General features: G+C 41.6%; 1 protein-coding gene across 17 annotated transcripts in view; it reads left to right on the top strand.

Moving 5' to 3' along the window:
- The window catches only part of LTBP1 (latent transforming growth factor beta binding protein 1), a 399,284-nt gene that overhangs the window by 350,103 nt on the left and 26,554 nt on the right, over window positions 1–22,627 (top strand). For 7 of the 17 annotated variants that reach the window (XM_064494599.1, XM_064494596.1, XM_064494595.1 and 4 more), the window contains 4 exons: window positions 6,624–6,749; window positions 10,143–10,286; window positions 21,628–21,804; window positions 22,521–22,604. In XM_064494599.1, the coding sequence (XP_064350669.1) occupies window positions 6,624–6,749; window positions 10,143–10,286; window positions 21,628–21,804; window positions 22,521–22,604 (531 nt within the window). The remainder of the gene's footprint in view (window positions 1–6,623; window positions 6,750–10,142; window positions 10,287–21,627; window positions 21,805–22,520; window positions 22,605–22,627) is intronic. The other 10 variants (XM_064494598.1, XM_064494594.1, XM_064494601.1 and 7 more) reach the window with 2 other exon arrangements.

Here is a 22,627-nt window from a genome sequence, read left to right as displayed (position 1 = left end):
GAGAAAACTGATCTCTCCTTGGCCAGCCTTATTTTCCAGAATTTATGTCCTAGAAAGTTGGATTTGAAGTAACTTGCTCTACCTCTGTCATTTCTCATTGCTTGTCTGAGACTGTGCGCTTCCACAGTGTGCTGGTGACCGTGAAGGTCTGCAGGTTTCCTCCCCACCCTCCTCTGCCAGGCAGCGGCGTGGCCGTCACCCTTGACACAGGGGCGTCATCTTGGTCTGTTTTCTGGCTCATGCCCATTTCCCAGAACAAAGTTATTCTCCGTAAAACATAAGGCCCATGTTCTTCAGCCTTCTTGATGTTGCCAGACCTCAGTGGACCTGTTTTAAAAGGCTCTTTCCATATCCTTATTGTATTGTCTGGACCATCTCCAAATCCAGTTTTTAATTTCCTATTGGCTAAATTTTATTTTATTTTTTTTCTTTAGGCCTGCGCTCATCTTCCGTTTATTCCTGGCTTCTCTCCTGTGCTGTGAGAGAGACCTTAATCTCTTTTGGGCAGCAGCCATGCCATTTAAAAACCCCTTCGGGCAGCTATTCAGCTGTTTAACATTGTTCAGTCCCACTTCTTGGCCGGGATCTACTGTCTCCTGATCTGCTTTCAGTAAGGAACACGAGGGCCATGTCTCCCCTGAAGCAGGAACCCTCCATCCCTTCCAGTGTCAGCCCCCTTTCTTTGGCTTATTCTCCTAAGATTCTGCCCAAATAATTAACCATTTCCAGTTGGTTGGGAAGCCTGGGCCTGAACACGGGGGTCATTTTCGTTTTTCTGAGAGCTCCACAGCACCAATGTGGGACGTGGTCCTGGGACCTTCCGTGACTTGCACACCCCTTGGCCCTTGAGGATCTCCTAGAAAAATAGCATCTTCAGGATCTGCAGTACCTCCGATACTCAGATTCCAAGTGTGATGATACTTGATGGCAAGGCCTGGTTAAAGGACAAGAGGAGGGTGCTTGAGTAAACTGTGAGTGAGTATTAAGTCGAGGAGGGTGTGTTGTGGCTTCCATCTTTGTAATGCACACACTCCAGTATACTTGATGGGTTCACCATTGGGTTAGTTCTGGTTATCCTCTCCAGCTGACTTTTATCACCATCACCATGGTGGGAGGCAAGAAGACATGGTAGATGCAGCCAGACTTTGATTCAGAAAGTTGTTCCTTCACTGGGCTCTGCTCCTTTGCCAGCTCTACCGCCAACTGACTGGGTAACCTTGAGACACGTTACTTCTCCCCTGTAGGCCTCAGTTTTTTTGCTTCTTAAAATGAAGGAATTGAACTGGATAATCTTCATAGTCCCTTTGAGTTGAAGTGAACCTTATCATTCATCCAAAAATGCTTTGATGACAGGAAGGCTTTTTCTTCCCAGCCATGCAAGAGCTGTGGAGATTTTCCTGTGAGTGATCCGTTACCAACAGTGACCCCTGTTCCCATCACCTGCCTCTTAGAGAGTCCTGGCAGCGAAGGCAGGCTCATCAGAAAGCCCCTTCCTGGAGTAGGTGGGTATGTCTTGCTCAGAATAAGGAAAAGGAAAGTCAACAAAACCGAGGTCAGAGATGTTAAGAAAGTAGGAAAAAGATACTTTTTTCTTAATTCAAGACAAAACCAAAAACTGAGACAAAGAAAACCACATCATTTAATTGACAGAACATACGCACAGACCTTCTTCCCCATTTACACAGGCGATCTGCGTATAATATGGAACACCTGATGGAATCATTGAGGGTTTGTTTTGAATTCCGTGGTTGAGGTCTTTGAACACAGTTTTGTAATTTGTTGGTTAGTAAATAGGTTTATCTGACCCTGGCCCCTTTTGGAAAATCCTGCCTCCTCTCTATGATTTCATCTCATGGCACGGTTCACTTTACCCAAGTGAGAGGGTGATCCCAAGGGAGCATCGCGGGTACACGGCACCTGGTGGGAGTTCTGCTCTTCTGTGTAGAATCTCTAATAACAGCAGGTTTTGAAAAACTGTTGGTTCATTGAGAAAATGGACTAAGTAAAAAGCCTTTGGGTAAGGAAAATTCATCTCCCAAATAAGGCAATGGTTAAGACTCTCAAAGTGTGGGCCTGTCAGTCATGGACAACACTGTTCCTTTAAAATTAAGCCCCTGGCAGCTCCGTTCGCCCAGGACTATGCTGTATTGCTCTTTCTGACATTTAGGTAATCTCATTATTGGAGAATTCACATCAGTGATCTGCTCTCTTGGGTCTATATAATTCTTTCTTGAATTAATTTCCATTGAAATGATAACATTTGTAGGTATCTGCCTTGTTCAATGAAATGTAAAGAGCAAAAACTTGCATGAGAAATCAGCTCTCACGGTCGTGTACCCAGCTCATCTGGGTTGCCCACTGCAAGACCTCTGGACAGCCGCGCCTTCCTCACCTTTACCACTTAGCAGGTGGACGGGGTGACTGGTGATGGCATCATGCATGGCTTTTACAGACGCCTAAGCAGAATTCTGTTAGTTATTTAATAGAATTACCTTTAATTACGCAAAAATAAAACCTGCGGTATTTGGATCGTTCAACATTTCATTTCATATTCACAATTCAACTTCAGCAAAAATGGGATGGGTTTTGCTCACCCATTTAATGAAGTTTGCATCTTAGTAGGGCTTTTATCGTAACCTAATGATAAATTTTCTTAACATTTAGCTTTATTCTTACAGAGTTAATCTTAGTTGTAGCAGTTCTTATAATTGTATTTACAGACAGGACTAACAATAGAAGAATATCTCGGAGCTAACATCATCAAAGAAAGTTCTAATGAAATCATGGGCTTTTAAAATATAGGTCATTAGTCAGAGGAGCGAAACAAACAATGTCCTCTTATTAAGCTATTGCCTCATCTCATTGTTGAAAACATGAAACTGCAGAGAGTTACAGTATATCATTGTCATAAATTATTAGTTGTTGAAGAGCTAGTCTCCAGGCATTTCATGTTATTTTTTCCTACTCATTGACATCCAAAATATTGCTCATCTAAACTTCCCCTGCTAATCACTATTACAGTAAGTCTGAGACGGCAAGACGCCCAGTAATTCACAACCAGCTCAGGATTTGTTCATCTTAAGGTCAGTTAGTCAGTTCCTGAGCTGGCCATCGTTAACCATTACCTGTAAGTGCATGGAAGTAACAAAAAGGAAAGCAAGAGATTTCATTTCAAGATTCTGGACTGAAAGCCACCAGGTTCCTACGTGCTGCTTTCTCTTTGTCCTCTTTTGCTGTCCACTGTCCCATTTTATAGGGAAATAAGTTGCTGGTGAGGGTTAGTTGAAGGTTCCTCACCCCCAAAAGTAGCCCTGATAAGCACTGTAGTGGCCCCAAACGCTCTGGGAGCACAAAGCAGGGGCCCTGACGTCTGCCACACAGGAGGTACTGCACAGCAGGTGTCTCTGGGGCTGACCAGGAGCCAGGGGGAGTTTCTGAGCAAAGCAGGCAAAGGGGAGAATTTTTAGTGGAGGCAGGGGTGTGCGTGAAGTCAGTGAGAAATGAAAGACTATAGAATTTTCAAAGAACTTGAGTACACATCATCATAGGGCTGGAGTGTAAAATGGGAAGGAGGTTGGCTAAGAACTACGGCCAGATGTGTAGCCAGACACCAGATGATGAAGGGGGCTCTGGGATCTGTGTTCTGCCAAGGAGAGAGGTTGGTACACTCCAGCCACAAAAAGGTATTGAGTGTTGCTTGGCAAGGTACTGTCCTTGGCAGGTTTGCGGTTTGGTCGAGAATGGATTAGAGAGAGGCAGGCAAGACTGAAGATAAAGAAACCAATTAGGAGTCTGAGGACTTTCAGGAAAGATGAGAGGTATGATACGGGGTGGGGGTACAGGGAGTAGGAGAGAGGGAAGGATTGACACTGAGGTTCATGGTGGGGTTACAGGCTGGGTCCTCTGGAGCAGGGAACGCAGGAGAAATGGAGGTGAGTTGAGGAGGAGCATGACAGTAAGTTCCCTTACTACGAACATGTCCAATAGGTATTAGATAAATGGTTCCAAAGGACAGAGACCAACCCTTGAGAGAGACTGGGAAATCATTAGTATATAAGCGGTAATTAAAGCACTTCTGAGTTTCTTTCCATTCCCTAAATCCTGTGGTTCAGTGAATAACATAATCTCTTCAACACATGCCCGTTTCAGGAAGTCTGAAATTAGCAGTGTCCCGTGTGAAGGGACCCGATGAAGCAGTGCAGTTACCCTCCCATGGTTGTAATTAGTCAGTCCCTTGTGGTCCCAGCCTGATGCTGACTTTGGAAATCCATCAGAACAGATTTATTGAGGGTCTTCTCTGTGGTGAGATGCTGCAAGAGAGATTCATTTTTTTTTCAGATGTGAAATAATTTCGTGGAGTCTTGTCAAGTTGAGGTGAGATGTAAATACAGAAAAGGAAGGATAAAGGTGAGACACCCCACTAAGGTCAGGAAGGGGAATTTAGTAAATAGACAGTGAATGTGGTTTTAGGCTTGGTACATTGGAGACGGTAACAGAGGATCAAACGGTAATGATCAAGAATAAGAAGGATCCCGGCTGGAGACAAGAACTGGGGGTTCATGCCAAGTAAAGTCTGGAGAGGGCAGAGACCAGAGGAGACGGGAGTCCTGGGGAAAGAGCAGATCCCAGGGAGGGCCTGTCCAAGCCCTGGCGGACAGCACAGCACCTTCAGGCTGCCAAAGGGTGAGCATGAGCCATCGTGGTTAAAGGTGGACTGAGAGTAGTATTCTATCAGGGGTCATGAAAAGGGAGGTCAAGGAGAAGGTGTTGGCCAGACATAGAGGTCAAGGGTGACAGTGACGGACTGGAAGATGATCATTGAATTTAATGGTGAGTTGACCATTGGTGGTTTTTCTCAAAGGGGTTTTGTGGGATAAAAATTCAGAAGGACAGATTGTAAGTCCTTAAGGGAGGGGGAGGAGGAGTTGTTGGTAGCATGTACACTTCCTGTGTTACATGCCAGGCAATGTTCTGAGCACTTTACATGTGTTATTTTGTTGAACTGTCATAGATGTTCTAGGAACGCACCAGTGTTGTTAATGTTATTAGTATTGTTACTATTTCCCTTTTCCCTGATGAGATATATTAGGAAATAAAAGCAATGAGCATAGATAGTTCTTTTGGTACATCTTGCAGTGACAGAAAGAATGAGCATTTTCTCTAAGAGATCTTAACATTTTTGAGGGCAGTGAGGGAAGGAGCCAGGGGAATCACTGAAGATGCAGGAGAAGGATAAGCAGGTGGGACTAGAGGGAGAGGAGACGGTAGAGATGGAGAACGGGCCCAGCCTTGAAAGGAGAAGGGACACAGTTTTGAACTGAGAAAATTAGGAAACCTTTGTAGTCAAATTTTACAATTCAAAAGTGAGACAGTCTCCGAAGTTACGCTTGGTAGTGTTGGGAAATCTGGAAGAGAGGCGAGGGATCTACGTGCATGCATTTTCTTGAAAATTTTTTGCCTCGGCGTTAAAAATTTTATAAAGAGAAAACTCAACTTTATTAGTATGAACTCCCCCAAACTAAATTCTGTCGAGTGCTATTTAACTTGTCATTTTCTTGATCATTTGTTATGTTACGTCATTATTTGAACATAAAAGTAAAATCTTCTTCATGTGCATTTGGATGCAGTAATTTCATTTCCTCTTGACGGTTTCTACACAACTTACGTTTGGGGACTGTCTGGTCCAAAGGCAGGGAAGACAGGGAGCTTGGATGGTGGGAGTGTGCAGCGCAGCTGTCGACAAGGAGAATGGGGATGATGGGGATGCGAGGAGGGGGAGGAAAGTGAGTAACTGTGAAGATAAAGGAGGACTGTAGCAGATGGTCCATTTGTAACTTTACAGTTGAGACTGCTTTTGTGAGAACATTTTTATTAGTGGGGAATAAAAACATACAACTATTTTCTCATCAAGCATATAAAGAACAAAATGAATTTACAAGTTGGCCCCTGGCTCATCAGTTGAAGCAGCACTGACATTTAGGACCTTGCATGGCTATAACTTGGTGACAGGAAATCTTGTGACTATAATCTCTCGTCTGGAGTAACTGGGACTGGCTGGCTACACTGCTGATTTCATCAGGCCCTTTCTCTCCCTGACCTCGCTGCCCCTCTCCCTTTCCCTTCCGCCTCCTCTCCTTCCTTCGAGAGAATGCTGTTTAGGCTTGACCGAGGTTATCTCTAGGGTTCAGTAAATCATTGCCCAGGCAGACCAATGCTTCCACTCCCCCCCACCCCCTAGTTCTGCAGATAGAACTACTGGCGTTTACCGCAATCCAAAAAGATGGCAATACTTTCACTGTTCCCCCAGGAGGAATATACTCTCCTTGCAAATAAGAGTTGAAAACATGTAGAAAACACTGACCACAGCCATTGCAGCCATCATTTCAGTTTGAAAACATTTCCTGAGGAAAAGTCAATGTTTTCTCATAGAACCCAGTATTTTGTCTGTTGAGACATGTTCATCAAAACATTTTATTTGTATGTAAAATGTTTGAAAAGTTCGTTCTGTGTAAACATGATCATCTCATACTGACCGGGGTGTGTTGAGCACCTCTGTCTACCCATTAATATCTGGTGTTTGTCAGTCTGTGTTTTGTGTCTCATGCTCCATGTCTTTTTTGCAGATATTGATGAATGTGTAAACAACACTGTTTGTGACACTCACGGGTTTTGTGACAATACGGCTGGCTCCTTCCGCTGCCTCTGTTATCAGGGCTTTCAGGCCCCACAGGATGGGCAAGGGTGTGTGGGTGAGTTTTTAGATTTTTTCTCGCCGCCATGTTTCACATCTCCCCATTGAAGAGAAACATCAGCCACAGGAGAGATTGGAAGCAAGGTAATCGGGACAGAATTTCATCATCATTTGATCTTGTCATACAGTTTGAAGATGTGCAAAAAGATCCCGTGGCTTCTGAAATGGTTGAGGACATTAAGAAATAGAGACGCATAACTTAGGATTTAAACGTATTATTAAAAAGAGCATCTGTTTAAACTCTTAGCTGGGTATGCGGAACGCTGCAGTCCCTCCTGCACAGGAAATGGAGTCTGGTGTGCGGTAGATCTTGTCTGTCTTCAAAATGCACCTCCTTAGGCAATGCGTTTAAGGAAAAGCGTTGGCAAGAGTTTCTGTTTCCAGGAATAACACCCGTAAAATGATGCTTTGGATTGTGCAACCATATTTCTTCAGTCTGTTCTGGGATTGACAGAGCTGGAAGGAATCTTGAATATCATCAGATGTCCGAGAATATGGTCCAGCACATGCTCACATGGAAGAAGATACCTTATATTTCAAGTTCTGATCAGCCATGATTTCTTTAAATCAAATTCATTGTGAGATATATTTGCAATTAGAATAATTAAATGTGAAAGAAAGGTTATTCATTTCAGAACTTGACAGATTACAAGGCTTTTTCATTATTCTTAATTAAGAAAAACAGCTCTGTCCATTACATGACAGACAACGTTTGAGGGGGAGTCAGTAACTTTTTGGTGTGGAAATTTGTAATTAAAGGATCCATTCATTTCCCATCCGTATTAAACTGGGAAAACAATCTGTTTGGAAGTTTACTGATAAAATCACTTGAATAGTAACTGCTTTTAAGCTAACACTGTTGTAATCATTTGTTCCAGCCCCTACTTTAGTCTCCTTTGTGCTAAAAAATACAAGCGATAAAAACCATCTCCTATTCCCTAAATATTTTGACTTAATAGGTCATGTGATCTGGCCCCCACTTACCTTCTCAGCGTCACCACCTGCTTCCTCACCATGTACATTCCTGCGGCATAAAACTGCTTATGGTTGCTCACGTAACTGGGAAGTTACTAGGCTGCTCTTTGCTCCTTCTGCTGGGAACATCCTCCTGACCTCCCCTTCCCCGAGCCTAGATTCATCCTGCTTACTCCTGAAGCCGGAGATTAGATGTCACCTCCTCCCAGATACCATCCCTGCTCCACTTCTCACTCTCAATGCTAAGCTGTGAGCCCTCCACCTGCTCCCAGAATACTTAGAGCAGAATCTGTTGCCGTACTTAACAACCTTTTTTTTTTTTTTTTTTTTTGCAATAATTTAATCATGTGTGTGCTGCCTGTAACTGCCTTGTCCAGTGTGACCAGCTCCATGTGACTGAGAACTGTGTGTGTGTGTGTGTCCTGGCTGCGCCTCGTGTTTGGCCTGTTGTAGATGCTTAGTAAATGTTAACTCCTGAGATATCAGATGCCCAACCACTGAGCCCACATAGCTCCTGAGCCCCTGGTTAGTGTTCATCTCTAACCAGCCAGATGGTTAGAACCAAACCTGTGTCAATGTTTCATTTCAGACCATAAAACACCACCCTTAGAGAAGAAATAGCTCTGACCATTTAATGAACTCAACAGGTGGTGGTATATTTTGTCTGTTGAGGCTCTCTTTGAAAAATATGCACGGAGCACCTGTCATATGCACCTCGCCACACTGGGTGTTCTATGGGGTTTGAGTTGAGTCAGCCCTCTGGGGCCAGCTTTTGGCCACTCTGTTCCCTCTGCGAGGACCCTGGCTGCCCACCATCCTCCTTACGGTCTCTTCCTTCAGACAGAGCTTGGCTCCGATGGCCTGCCTCTGCCCACCCCTGCGCTTCAGGTGCACTGTTCCGTGCTTTCCGAGCGCTCTGCACTTCCACTGCCAGCACTTATCCTGGCCTGTACGTGTGTCTGATTGGTTTCCCTGGCTTGACGGTGAGCTCCCTGAAGGCAGGAGCTGGGCCTGCCTGACTCATCATTGCTTCCCCAGTCTGACCCACAGGAGTGAACAAGAAAACACTTTTTGATTGAATGAATGCAGTTTGGTAGGAGAGATTTCAATAGCCATGGAAATAATACAAATTAGAAAGTGGAAAATTCCACTTGACATTTACCTAAAATTGATAAATGCAAACTGGCAAATTGCTAAAGTCAATTTTTCTGGCCTAAATTATGACTGTCTAGGTGGATTAAATATACCAACTCTCTGCTTTACTTTGTCATAAAATCTTTTTATAAGCAAAACTCAGCTCATTGGATTTATATCTGTTTATATACAAAGTGAAATGGAAACTGAGGTAATTAACCAAATAAGTCAAGAGACATAAACCTTTTGTCCAATTAACTGGGTATAGCAAGTGAAAATAGTATTTTTTTCCTAAATGATTTGGATAATTGCTCAAATGTTTAACTTTGTATAAACCATGTCAGAGTGTGCTCATGAAAGCTAATGTTTGTACATGTTTAGTCATGTTTAATGCATAGAATACATGAGCGTTTCAGATGTCAAGTCTGGTACTTTGTTTAACTGGGCACTCATGAGTAAAATTTCTTCAGAGGAGAAAAGGTAAAAAGTAGTATTGGGCAAGGGCAGGCATAAAATTAGCCTTTCTTTCTGGCTATGTCCTTGCATAATATTGAATAACATTGACTTATCTGTGAGTTTTTTGTGTTTCAGTTCAGTATATTTAAGTACAAAACAAAAACATCTAGCAAAATAGAAAGTACACTGTGGAACACCAGCAGAGTTTTTAAAGGCATAGTGAAGTCATTGAGAAGCTATTGGACGGATTTGTTTCCCATGAATGATTAATGTAGCCCTGTGACTATTTCCAGGGGTCTTCCCTTCACTTCTCAAAGGGATACACAACCTGAATCCTGGTTGTTAAATTATGGACATTTTGGCTGCTAGGGAGCTATGGTTTTAGACATTTGAGTAGATTGAAAACAATTTCTGAAAATGAATTTAAAGAATTCTATGGTTTCTGAAGTGCCCATGCTGCTAATTTTCCTCAAATTAAGAACTGAGAGAAGAGTATCAGTACTTAGGACCTCATTATGTCCTCAGGGAGGAGAAGATTAAGCAGTCAACGTGTACATGCAATGCCCGAGGTACAATTCCAAGGTGTTCCTTAGAGCCGGAATTGGAACTTGAAAACTTCGCTTTGCATTTTCATAGCCCTTTCACACAAACCAAAGCTTGCAGCCCTGCCTCTGGGAGCCCCTTCGCACAAAGAGCAGAAGGGACTGACGGCTCCCTGGGGACCCCTTGTGTCCAGCAGACACTGCCGGCCCTGGCACAGCTGGTAAGACAAAGAGCTGTCAGGAGTGAGGAGCATGTCTGACTTGATCTGTGCTCCCTTTTCCAGATGTGAACGAGTGTGAGCTGCTCAGTGGCGTGTGTGGGGAAGCCTTCTGTGAAAACGTAGAAGGATCCTTCCTGTGTGTGTGCGCCGACGAAAGCCAGGAGTACAGCCCCATGACCGGGCAGTGCCGCTCCCGGGCCTCAGGAGGTGAGTGGCACTGTTGGGCTGGAGGGCTTCTCTCAGGGGCCTGTCCCTACCCCGTTTGGGGGCGAGACACTCTGGGAGTGAGGGAAGAAATCACCAGATATTTTGGCACCATGCTTTTTCTGGAAGCTTCCATGCTTTTTCTGAGCCTGCCTTATCACTGGAATTAGGATGTGGGCGATGACTGTTGAAGCTTGCTGGCTTCTAACGTGCTTTCCAAGCTGGAGACGCCATGGGTAGGGTGAAGAGCCAAAATGATGAGAACATTGGCTGGGAATTGCCTAAAACTCAGAGAGCCATCAGCTCAGGGTTTAATATGGCAACATCTCATTAAGTTGCATAATTCTTCTTTCTTGGCCCTTGGAGAAACGTATCTTGACACTTCTCTAAATTAAAAGCAACATATAGACCTCTCAGGATCTACAAAGGCTTCCTTCCACTTGGAATTCTTAAGGTGTTTTTTTTCCAGAGTTTGGCCCTAGAGAGTGGCTGTGTCATCATGGCACGAATGGGAATAGAGCTGATAGCTTTCCAGATAAATCCATCAACTTCCAGATTACCCTTTTAGGTTGTGCCATGTGGCTATAGTGTGGTTGTATTTTGAGGAAAGTAGAAGACTGACTGGCCCTTAGAGACGCAAATAAAATGAAACAGAGACTGTGTTACTGTCATGCTCAATCCTGGTTGATTGTATCCATGCTTCTGAGATAGCTTTCACTATTCCTCAGTAGGGTACCCTTGTTCTGTGTGAAAGGCTTCTCTTTGCAAGTAATAGGGAATAAAATATAAAAAATACTTTCATCTGCACACATTTTTCTTCTGAGGCGAGGGGTGCAGAATTAAATGTACAGACAGTCATTCAGATGGCTAGGAAGGGGAGGAAAGAATGACTGGAGGGAGGGGTTGCTCTTCATTCAGTGAGCACCACCACAACTCATGAGCCATAAAGAAGACTTTTCATCGAAAAAACAAACCAAAAATCAAAAACCTGACTGGCCAATAACAGGATTAGTTAAATAACTGCCTTTTTCTTATTTGTCTTTGGCTTTGTAGAGTAGCCCCTTCCCTGCAGTCTTATTTTGACTTAAATGATTTGCATCTAATTTTCTATAGTCATTAAGTGATCTCTAGGAAGATTAGGCAGCCATGATAAATGCATATGATACAATGTCAAGTGAAAACTCCAGTGATCATAATTTGTGGAGGAAGGGAAGGAAAGAAGACATAAAAAGATAATTTTTGGAATTAATGGTAATTTTAGCTTCTTCCTTTGTTTTCCAAATTTTTGTAATACTTTAAATTGGAACGACCAGAGTTCTGGTGTGCTCTTTCCCAGCTGTGTAAGCTTGGGCATGTCATTCAACATCTATGAGTTTTGATTTTTCTGAACTGTAAAATAAGATTTATATTTACTTCACAGAGTTGTATTTTTTTTAAATCACATACATAAAAGCCATTTGTTAATAACTAAGTACTATATGGAGTATTAAAATGAAGTATTACAATCCAAACACATAAGGGTTATCTATTCCTCTTCTTTTTGTGATCTCTTCTGAGTTGGGGCCTTTTAACTAGAAATACTTCTTTTTTCTTTTTTTCTTTTATTTATTTAGTTTTTATTGAGGTATAGTCAGTTACAGCGTGTCAATTTCTGGTGTACAGCATAATGTCCCAGGCATGCATATATATACATATGTTCATTTTCATATTCTTTTTCCTTAAAGTTTATTGTAAGATATTCAGTATCATTCCCTGTGCTTTACAGAAGAAATTTGGGGTTTTTTAATCTATTTTCATATATAGTGGTTAACCTTTGCAAATCTCAAACTCCCAGATGTATCCCTTCCCACCCCCTTCCCCCCAGTAACCATAAGATTGTTTACCATATCTGCGAGTCTGTTTCTGTTTTGTAGATGAGTTCAACAAATCCTTTTCTGATAGAATGTGTTAGTAATGTCGAGAAATGGTTCGTTCACTTCACATAGCTTCAATTATGGGACATGTCTGGGGTCCTGAACTTGGCTCATTTCTTTTTTTAGAGGTTAATGATACCTTAATAGGATCATGAGACCATCTGAACCATTCTTGGTGAACTAGACTGGCTCACCGTAAATTGCTCCTTAAAACGTTACAGTGACTCTTTTTGTAAGCCTTGTTCCTCATCTCCTATTTTTTAAAGTTTTTCTGTGACCAAGTCCCTAACACCTGCTTTGCCTTTTTGCTCCCTTCATCTCCTTGTTCTCTTGTTGAGTGACTTTCTGGAAAGTTCTCCCAGAGTTCACAAAGCACTCTCCTGCTTTCGCAAAGAACTCAGCTTGGTAAAGCTTGTCCACCAACAAATACATAGTTTCTCTTTCCTCTTAACATTATATCTGATCCTTTAATTTCTGGATTTGTTGCATATTTTCCCCATAGTTCTCTGGCTTCTGCCAAAATTGTTTCAAACATACTCAGTTGTTTTATTGGTCCATATCAGTATAATCTGCTGTAGTAACTTGTGGAGCTTATTAATTTGTATAGTTCCTGGCAACTCTGATTTCTACCATACCTCAATTTGTATGGTTCTTGGCAAACTTGAATTGATTATATGGAGTCTTAAGATTGTCTGTGATGACATCTTCATCTTAGCCATTGTCTGTCCGTGTCCTGAGAGACAGAGCAGCTATAAACTGCAGTAAGAGCCTCCTCCCTGACTTCATCAGAGCCAGTAATTGACCAGTTGTTTGAAAAAGGTGATTAAAACTGGAAATCATAAAAAAGAGAATGTCTTTTAAATATTTACATTTTAATTTAAAACCTGTAATATACATTTATTCCCCAGTCTCTGAAAAAGGGCTGAGTTCTGTCTTTGAGTGAAAGTCCATTTGTATTCTGCATGACTTGTCTTGCATAAACCACATCTAGTAAGCATGATCTACATCACCTACTTGAAAGGGAGTAAGAATTGAAAGGCCTTTTCAAAGTAAATGAGTGCAAAATCCCTCTAGATTTTTAGTTTTTCTCAATTTTCTACAGTTGTCTTATCCACACCTCCTTTGATAGCATTTTTCCCCCTAATTCAACCTTAGTCTTTCTAAAGCTTTAACTTGTTCTAGAAACAAGTCTTCTACTCACTCATATTTTCTTGATTTATGTACTATTTATGTAATTACAAAGATCAATACATTGGCACAGAGGGTTTGAGAAGAAACACAGCAGGGTCTCGGTCAGCCAGCAAACTACTCAACACATCAGAACAGAAGTGTGCAGACCCACCCGAGAACAGTCAGCTGGCTGTAGGCCTTCCACCTGCTCGTGGGTATAAGCCAGGATGTTTTTCTGGGTTGATCGAACAAGTTGGTTAAGTGGAGGCTGGTTAAAAGTGTGTGTGTCTTTCTCCCGTCAAAGAAGCTGCTGTTACATGGAACAAAACATTTTGTACCAAATTGAAGTTCAAGTTTTTATCAGGGACTCAAACTAGTTTCATTATACACATGTTAGACTAACAGCTCGGATCTCATCCTTCCTGGAAAGTAATTAAGAAAAGAAAGATAAATTTGTTACCCAGGCTATAGTATTTTCGCTTGGCTGTAGAATTTCCCCAGGGCAGCAGGCATTCCGACAAGGAGCAGCAGAATAGTTATCAGAGGTGGTGTCTTACTGAGAACAGACCTGGGACTATGGGGTTGATGTCAGGAAGGCAGGTTTCGGATCAGTGTGCAGATGACATTTCTAATAACCAGAGGTAGTCAGCACACAGCTGTCTCATGAAATCGTGGGTGTTTCCCTAGTGATGTCCAAGAGCAGGTAGGACCCCCACTGGCTGGCAGAAGGCCTCCTACTTCCAGCAGGATGTTGTCCTAGGTGACCTTGAAGGTACTTTAGAACTTTAATGACCTAGGATTTTTATTTCTAAACTACTTCTTGGCTCCTACCTAATTTTTTGTTTTTACGTCTGGTCTGTTGTTTTCATTGCCTGGGCCTTTGGCCACTCATTTACATTGCTATGCATTGCCTAAAAGCACCTGAAACAGAAATCACTAAAAAATGTCCAGGCCAGACCTCTCATCACCTATGAGAGCGTATGGATATGAAATATAGCCTGATTTTTCATTTCCTCAGTGCCTGTGATAATTGCTCAATAACAACTTTATGTCCTTGGGCACTCTAAAGGAAGCAGTCAATATTTAGTCTTGGCAACTGCAGCCTTCACACTTTACCCATAATATGCTGTTCCCTGCCTTGATTGGTGCACAGAGGAGACTATGTGGTAGGAACTGAATTTCATTTTTATAATAGAAGATATAATGAAAAGAAAAAGATATACTATTATTAATGCAGCTGTTCCTCACTTTAAGCAAAGCTGATAAACAAGATCAGAAATTATAAGATGTATAAATTGGAGTGATTATTTACATCATAAAATATTTATTCTTTACAAAATTCATGATAGTGTTTCCTTAAATACCAGTTTTCTCTAATATATTTAAGAGCTCATTCTCACATCACAAACTACGTCCTAGACTGCTACATCCAGAGACCACCTCAGTGTTCATCCAGCCCAGCTCCTTCATTTACAAGTAAGGAAGTCAAGGCCCAGAGAGAAGTTCTAAATGTTATTCTTAGGGTCATATAGCTAATTCTTTGCAGATATTGGCCCAGAAACCCTCTTCCAGGATCTTTCCACTTAATTCTACTTCTCAAGGCCGAGGACCCCATGACACCACATTCTCCTAAAAATTGGCTTCCTTTTCACTTTATTTCTTTGTTTTGCTCTCATTATTAATGTGTATTCTTAGAAAATTGGCAAATACAAAAATGAATCAAGAAAGAAAATCCCCTGCAGTGTCACTGTCCAGGGATAATCTGTCACCATTTTGACCTCCAGATTCTTTAAATGGACATCCTTACTCCCCCAACCTCCGTTGAACCGTCTCCCATTTGATCCTCAGTACACTGAGATCAGGCCCTCAGACCCCTCATCTGGGTGAAACGTCTTCCTCTTGGGTCATCAGTGACGTCTGTCTGCTCAAGCCATTAGTCTCGTGTCTCACTCCATCTCTGAAACAGTCAACAGTGGTTTCTCGTCTTCCCTCCCCATTCCCCTCTGATGGACTTCAGGACATTACTCTTCCCTTTGTCCTCCTACCTTTTGCACTGGTGTTTTTCTGTCTCATTTTAGATTCTTTTTCAATCACCATTTCGTAAATAATGTCCCGGAGAGTTGCATGTTTAGCCCTCTTTTTACTCTATCCTCCTGGGATATTTTATCCTCTTCTCCGGGTCAACTATTACTTACATGGTGTGGGTGGCCAAGTTACTATCTTCTGCCTTCTGAGTGCTACACTTCTGTTCCCAGCTGCCTATTATTGGACCTTTCCCCCAGGGTGTCTTGTAACCGTCTCCACATGAAATTATCCGAAACCAAATTAATGACTGTTCCTCCTCCGCCTGTTATTCTCCCTGTGTACACTCATTCATTGCCGAACATGCCATACTGGAAATCCTGAAGTCACACTTTAATTTTTCTCCCTATCCATCCAAGCCCTCATCCTGCCAACTCTGCCTCAGCAGTATTCTTCAGACCTCTCTCTGCGCCTCTGTTACCACGGCCCCAGGCATCCCTTACCTGGACTGTGGCTGGCAGCAGCCTCCTGACTTCTCTCCCTGCCTCTCCTCCATTCCTGCTCCATGCTGCTGCCAGTTCACATTTTCGAAACAAATCTGGTTTTAAATCCTTAAGACTGTCAGCTGCTTACTACTGCCTGCAGCCTGAAGTCCACATCCATTAGCTTGGTAACGGGACCCTGTATGCTCTGTCATTCCTCTTCGCCTTGCCTGGAACCCAGCTCACCGCTTAACACAGTGCCTCACCTATGGCAGACACTTGGTACCTACTGCACAAAATAGTCTCCCTGCATTCGAGAATGTGTTCCTTCTGTACCCCTTCGTCTAAATCCCAGCTAGTCCTGTAGAATAAGTATTCATTTTATCAAAGATATAATGGACCACACCTAGTGGAGGAATGATCTGCTAACACTTCTAGGTGGGAGGCTACTTCCTCTATGTGCTTTGGTTAAATTACAAGCAGAGCAAAAGGAAAAAAGAGCAGCTCCCTGCTGTCAGGGCACACATTGTGCAAATCATCCTTGTGGTTCTGACAATTGAACTCAAAAAGCGTTCTTGTTCTCTCTTCCAAGGGAGGTCCGCTACAGGTTTTGTATATGTACATTTTTTTTTAAAGGCAAGAGACCATATATATCACTCAACTGTTACATTTGGCAGAGTGGGTTTTTTTTAATGTGTTTAGTTAACCTGTAAAATAAATTATCATTGAAGGAGTTTTTAAAAAATAATTTCTGATTGGAAAAAAAGACCTTTGGTAGGAAAAAAAAATTAAAGACAGTGAAACCACAGAATTTAGAATGCAAACATTGTAAAATGCCATAGAACTCTTGAGGTCTTATTGTGTATTTGTAATGGATCTATACCATGAATGTAGGTAAAGCTGAGGAAAATACGTTCATTTGTTATTTAAAAAAAAAAGATCAAGTTTCTTCCCACCTTCAAAGATAATAGTGAGAAGAGTTTACTACCAAATCATGCTTTTATTTTTATGAAATTTTCTGTTTGCTGTGTATAGCACCTAAAATAATATCAGAGGTTTTGATAAAGAGGTGCCCATATTGAATGAACTGACATATCAATTGAACAAAATGACAGACTTGAACCAGGTATATGTAAATCATTTTATCTTCTTAATACGAGAGACACCCTGTTGCATTAGAACTGCATTTGGGACCCTAGAATTTGCTACAGATAAGGCCTAAGGAAGAATGGTTTGTACAATTCCGTTTAAGTGTTCCCAGACGGTTTGCGTGTGGCGGGCCCTGGCCGTGCCCCTGTGCGGCTGTCATGACGGGGCTCGTGCTGCTGGGGCGTCGCTGTTTCCGGGCGCCGTCGCCGGACGTGCTTCCTGTTCCACCTCGTGCAGAGCTGCGGCTCCGGTTTTTCTTCCTCCGCGGCGCTTTATGCTGCTTTCAGGAGCCGCCTCTTTCACCCAGATATGCCGGCTCTTCTTCTCCCGTGTCTGGCACTGTGTCCGTAAGTCAGACTTTCTCCTCCCTGCGTCCTCTCCCATGGCTGTTCCTCTCCCAGGCTCACTCTTCCCAGTTTCTTCTAACTTCCTCACCAGGAAAAAAACAAAAAAACAAAAAACAAATAACAGAACCAAAAAAACCCCTCGCTTCCACCTGGCAAGGTCCTGAAGCGACTTTCTTCCAACAGACACTGGCTTTGTCCTCTGCTCCCTCACCTAGGTTAAAAACACAGCTATTGCTTGTCCCCATGTTAATCATCCCTGCCTTGTTCTCATGCTGAGTCAGTTTCGTGACTCCTTCTGCAAACCACCTCTCCCCTCGTCTGCTCTACCCACAGTCCTAAGTATTGTACTTTTTACTCCTCCTCGCCTCTGTTGTACTTTAGTTTCTGGCCAATTTATTTTTATTTTTCAAGAAGTTGACTCAGATGGCACCTCCTCCAGGCAGCCTTCTGGGATAGCCTTGCCCACCCGACCCCCTCCAGGGTGGCTTACACGCCCAGCACTTGCTTTCCTAGCACTATCGTGCCCTGATTCCCCACCTGATTGACATCTTTAACAGTGGAAACTGTGTGGAAGAATCTTCTTTCAAAGAATCTTCTTTTACTCCTTCTTGGAATATTACACTAGAATTCTCTTTCCCATAAAAGCATGAGTCGGTATAAAACATTAGTGTCTGTGGTGATTTTAAAAACAGTAAAACTTCCTGAGTAATTCTGTTGAAAGTAGTTAACTGAACATTACCACAGTCACTGGGTTTTATAAATTAATGTCTTTTTCTGGACGAGGGCAGCTGTTTCATTTGGGGGCATTGTTTGCTCGCACGTATCTGCGATGTGACTCCTTGGTCACTGTCATCACTCTGTCTCAGAAGAGTATGGAGGGGATTGGCGCCTTCAGAACACATTGCAAATGCAAAGTGAAAGCAAAGGCTCATTTAGAATGCTCATGTTCACATTAACCAAAAAAATCCAGATCTCCTCACCCCAACAGCAAACCTAAGATTAGCAGGAAACAGTCCTACAAGTGAACACACACATCCTCTTCCTTCTAATGAAAGCAAGAGAGACGGTACCTACCACTCAAATCCACCCCTTCCTGTTCAGAGCACAGGAAAACGATCACCTTATTTGTGGCTTTATCACTGAACTCTGTACCAGCAGGGATTATCTGCTATCCCCTCCCCATTTGTCTCAAAGAGAAGAAGGAAGAAAAAGGGCAAAGCAAAATAAACTCTTGCTTGCTGGGATGCTAAGAAGCTAAGCCCCGTAGAAGAGGTTTGGGGAAAGCGTTAGACACAGGGATGTTGGACCCAACCTAAATATTCTCTTCCAAAAAGTGCGGATGCTGTATAACTTGCACTGTCTACTCATGGAGGTACTTTGTATATCACATGAAAGGGCACCTGTGAAAGTTTCTTCTAAAAAAGCACACATGTGAAAGGTCCCAAAACTCACTTCTTACCACCGGCCATGCCCCTGGGATTAAAATACTCACATTGCTTTTTATATGTAGACATTAAGCCAACCTCTTAATACAAGTTAAGAAATCAAATCTGGAAATGCTGGAGGAGAAGTAATATATTTCTTAGAAATCTGCAGCATGAGATATGTAGTACGACTAATCTTATTCATAAAATCTTTAAGAAAAATAGAATTCATTCTTTTTAGATCTTGGCATCTTCTATAACTTTTGATTTGATCTTTTAAAGTTACTTTTTGATAGAAACATTCCTCCCCTGACAGCAGTGACCTCAAACTCATAGAGATTATTTTTAAAGAAATGACATGTATTTACTGATCAGAGTGTTCCCCCAATGGAAAAATGCTCTAGGAAGTTAATTATTTAAAGGTTAGGAAGATAGGGAAATTGTTGCTTTTCACAGAATGACCTTTGTGGATCAGTTTTTTTTTAAAAAAGGATTTGCATCTCTTTCCAAACAGGGATAAGGGCCTGACTAGCCCTCAATTTCAGCTGTGTAAACACTGAAACTTCAAACTGCTTGGAAAGAAAATAAGAGCAAAACTTGTAACAACCAATGTAAAACCTGGATAAGACAATGGTATTGTCCCCCTTGTGCAATCACCTGTGAGTTTCCTTACAAAGAAAAACAGAAAAAAAGCAAAAATTATTTCATTCCTGTGAGTGTAAAAACCATTGCAGAAATAGTGTTTAAATGTATGTAAAGTTTTTGACTCAGAAGCCTGTCATGTCTAATGAATATGGCAGTTTTCACTGAGGTGCTGCTGTATCGTATTCCATTTTGTAATAAAAACTGTAACATACCTACAGCTTTGTCCACAAGGGGAAAAAAAAAACAATTATTGAGCCCTCTTTTAACACACACTGTAAACTTGATTGGCAAAACTCTGGTTGTGTTGCTGGCTTGATTTATCTTTCTGAATGCATTCATTAATGACTAGCTATGTTTTTAGGGCAACTGAATAACATGATTGAGTGGACTTGTTCCTATTAATAAGCTGTTAATTTATTCACATGTTGAGAGAACCTTTATAAGATTTCCTACAGGGTTCATGATTGATTTAATAATAATTTTGAATATTTACTCTTAGTTTTCCCCAATGATCCCCTGTATAAGAACTTGCAGCCCCTCCTGAAGAGAATGGACTGGTTGGTGATTCGCTCCAATAGAGTGAGCAAAGCACGTGTCTCTCCTTTGCACACTGGAAAATCTAGTTGAGATGAGGGATGTGGCAGGTTTTATCCAATTTCACACACAAGGAAGTGATTTAAAACCACTTCATAACCTGCATAGGAATCAGCATTTCAGTTTTTTCCTGGACACTTATTCTAGGTTTGAATTTGTCATCAGCTATTAAAGCTAGGAGTCCAAGCTGAATTTTGTCAAAGGTAGAACAATCTGAGAATTCGCCAGAACCAAGTGAGAGGGATCTTTTATATGCTCACTGATGTTCTGTCGTCTGAGAGCCATTTATACGTTGAGGCTCTGTTTGCTGCTTTGCTAGTTCTTACTGCCGTAAGAGGAAAGAAGGGGCAGTAGCTTTTCTGGTAGAATTTTATGAACTTACATTTGAAGAACACCTTTGTGCTGTACACCAGAGATTGACACATTGTAACTGACTGTACTCCAGTGAAAAAAAGAACACCTTTGTTATTTGATATATTAATCAGGTTTCCGCAGTCAGTCTGACCCTGCCAAAATAAATATATAGGAAACTGTTATGAAAAAAGCTCATTAAACTCTCCTAATAATATGACTATCTACCAACTTAAAAAAAAGGTTAGTGTTGACATTAAAGTCTTATCCTCTTTGGCAAATGTTTTCACCCTTGTCCCTTATAGCTTCTTTGGGTTAAGAATCTGTAAATAGCAGTTCTAATGAAAATATTTCATTTCATAAAATTAAAACTCAGTAACTTCTAACTGGGTCATAGGCAGCCATTTGAACTCTATAGCATTTAGTAGGGAAGAGGTTTTATCATTTTTTAAAAGCACAAACTTCTTCATATAATTCAAATATGGTGGCATTATTTTCAGTATTATCTGAAAGTAGGTGAATTTGTTTTTATCATTTGTATTTTATCATATAACCTTGTCTTTTATCACAGAGGGTTGAACTCAGTCTGTTGGAATATATATTCCTCTAGGACACACTAGACCTCGGAATAGAATCCAGCCTTGAAATTCTACCCTGAGGCTTAGCTGCCTCTTGTGATTTCATTCAAAGTCGTATATCTGCAGCAATTTTAATAGTTAGATTTCCAGTAATGAAAGACCATTTTGTAGACAGGTTACTGCAGTGTTTTTCTAGTTATCTTCTGCTTTGTGCTTTTCAGAAAAGACTAGGGGGCATGGTTGACTCAGTAACCATTGAAAGGATAGATATTTTGTGTGGCCCCCACATCTCTGGTCAGTGTTGGGGAAATTTTTCACTGATTTAAGTAGGTGTTATAGCTCAGTAAAGAATGGCCCTATGTTTGGCAAGAAAGCAGATATGGAAACTCTACTTACAGCCAGATTTACAAGAATAAAGTAATTGGTTAACGTAAAAGGAAATGGTTTTGACAGATTTACATTCTTGGGGTGGGTTAGAAATCCACCAAAATTCAGGACTCAAGTGCATTTTTATCTTGAATCCGACAGAAATGGAAAGCAGCTCTCTGTGAATGAAGGGCTGTTGGCACATCCAGTCTTTCTTACCGTTATGTTTTCAGCTCCATTGTGGTACAGGTAGACCTTGGGTATCCTGTCAACACTCTTTTTTACTTTCTCCACTCTGTTTAGACTTAGAGGTGGATCAACCCACAGAAGAGAAGAAAGAATGCTACTATAATCTGAATGATGCCAGTCTTTGTGACAATGTGCTGGCCCCCAACGTCACCAAACGAGAATGCTGCTGTACCTCTGGTGCTGGGTGGGGTGACAACTGTGAGATCTTCCCCTGCCCCGTCTTAGGGACTGGTAAGAACCAGCTAAAGGGTGTGTTCACACTCGCATTTGTCCTCTGGTGTTCACGGGCCTTGGAATGTTCCCATTTGGGATATTACATTGAAGCCTTGAAATGATAGCGTCTACTGGTACCTGCCATAGTCAGATTGAGATGAGATTACCTTCAGGTGAGTTTTGCTCAGGGCTGGAACCCACACCCGTATCCTACCTCAGTATGAATCCTTAAACTTCTCGCTGTCACAGAGTATACTGTTTCTGCGACATACCATGTGATATTTTGGCATGAAGATAATTCAGTTTTATTCCATTTTTGAGTCAAAACCAATCATTTTTTGCTAACCATTATTTCTAATTAGAGCTTTCATATTTAAGATTTTGCTTGATGAGTTCTTATTAAGAATTTAAAATACTAGAAATGACAGTGTTGGAGAAATAAGTCATGAGACCCCACTGCATCCGTAAGTAAAACATGGGTTAATGATATGTGGGTGAACTAGGAAAGATTTTTAAAAATTACAAGTGAACTTATGAAGTCTTTAGATTTGTTTGCACCTAATCTGTAACTTTTGAAATTGTACTGAATTTATTTGTCTGAATTAAATGGCAAGATTTGCCTTAAAGTTCCTGAGTCTGAGAAAGGAAAACTGAAGTTAAAACACGTGCTCATGGAAGATGCTGATTTTTTTCTTTCTTTGACTTTTTTTTCCCCTTCTCTCTCCTGAAATCAGCTGAATTCACTGAAATGTGTCCTAGAGGGAAAGGTTTTGTCCCCAGTGGAGAATCCTCTTACGACGATGGCGACAACTATAAAGGTCAGAATCAAGTGGAAGTGAAT

The sequence above is a fragment of the Camelus dromedarius genome, chromosome 15 (assembly GCF_036321535.1).
Source record: "Camelus dromedarius isolate mCamDro1 chromosome 15, mCamDro1.pat, whole genome shotgun sequence".
Lineage (NCBI taxonomy): Eukaryota > Metazoa > Chordata > Mammalia > Artiodactyla > Camelidae > Camelus > Camelus dromedarius.
This window is presented reverse-complemented; position numbering and strand designations above follow the sequence as displayed.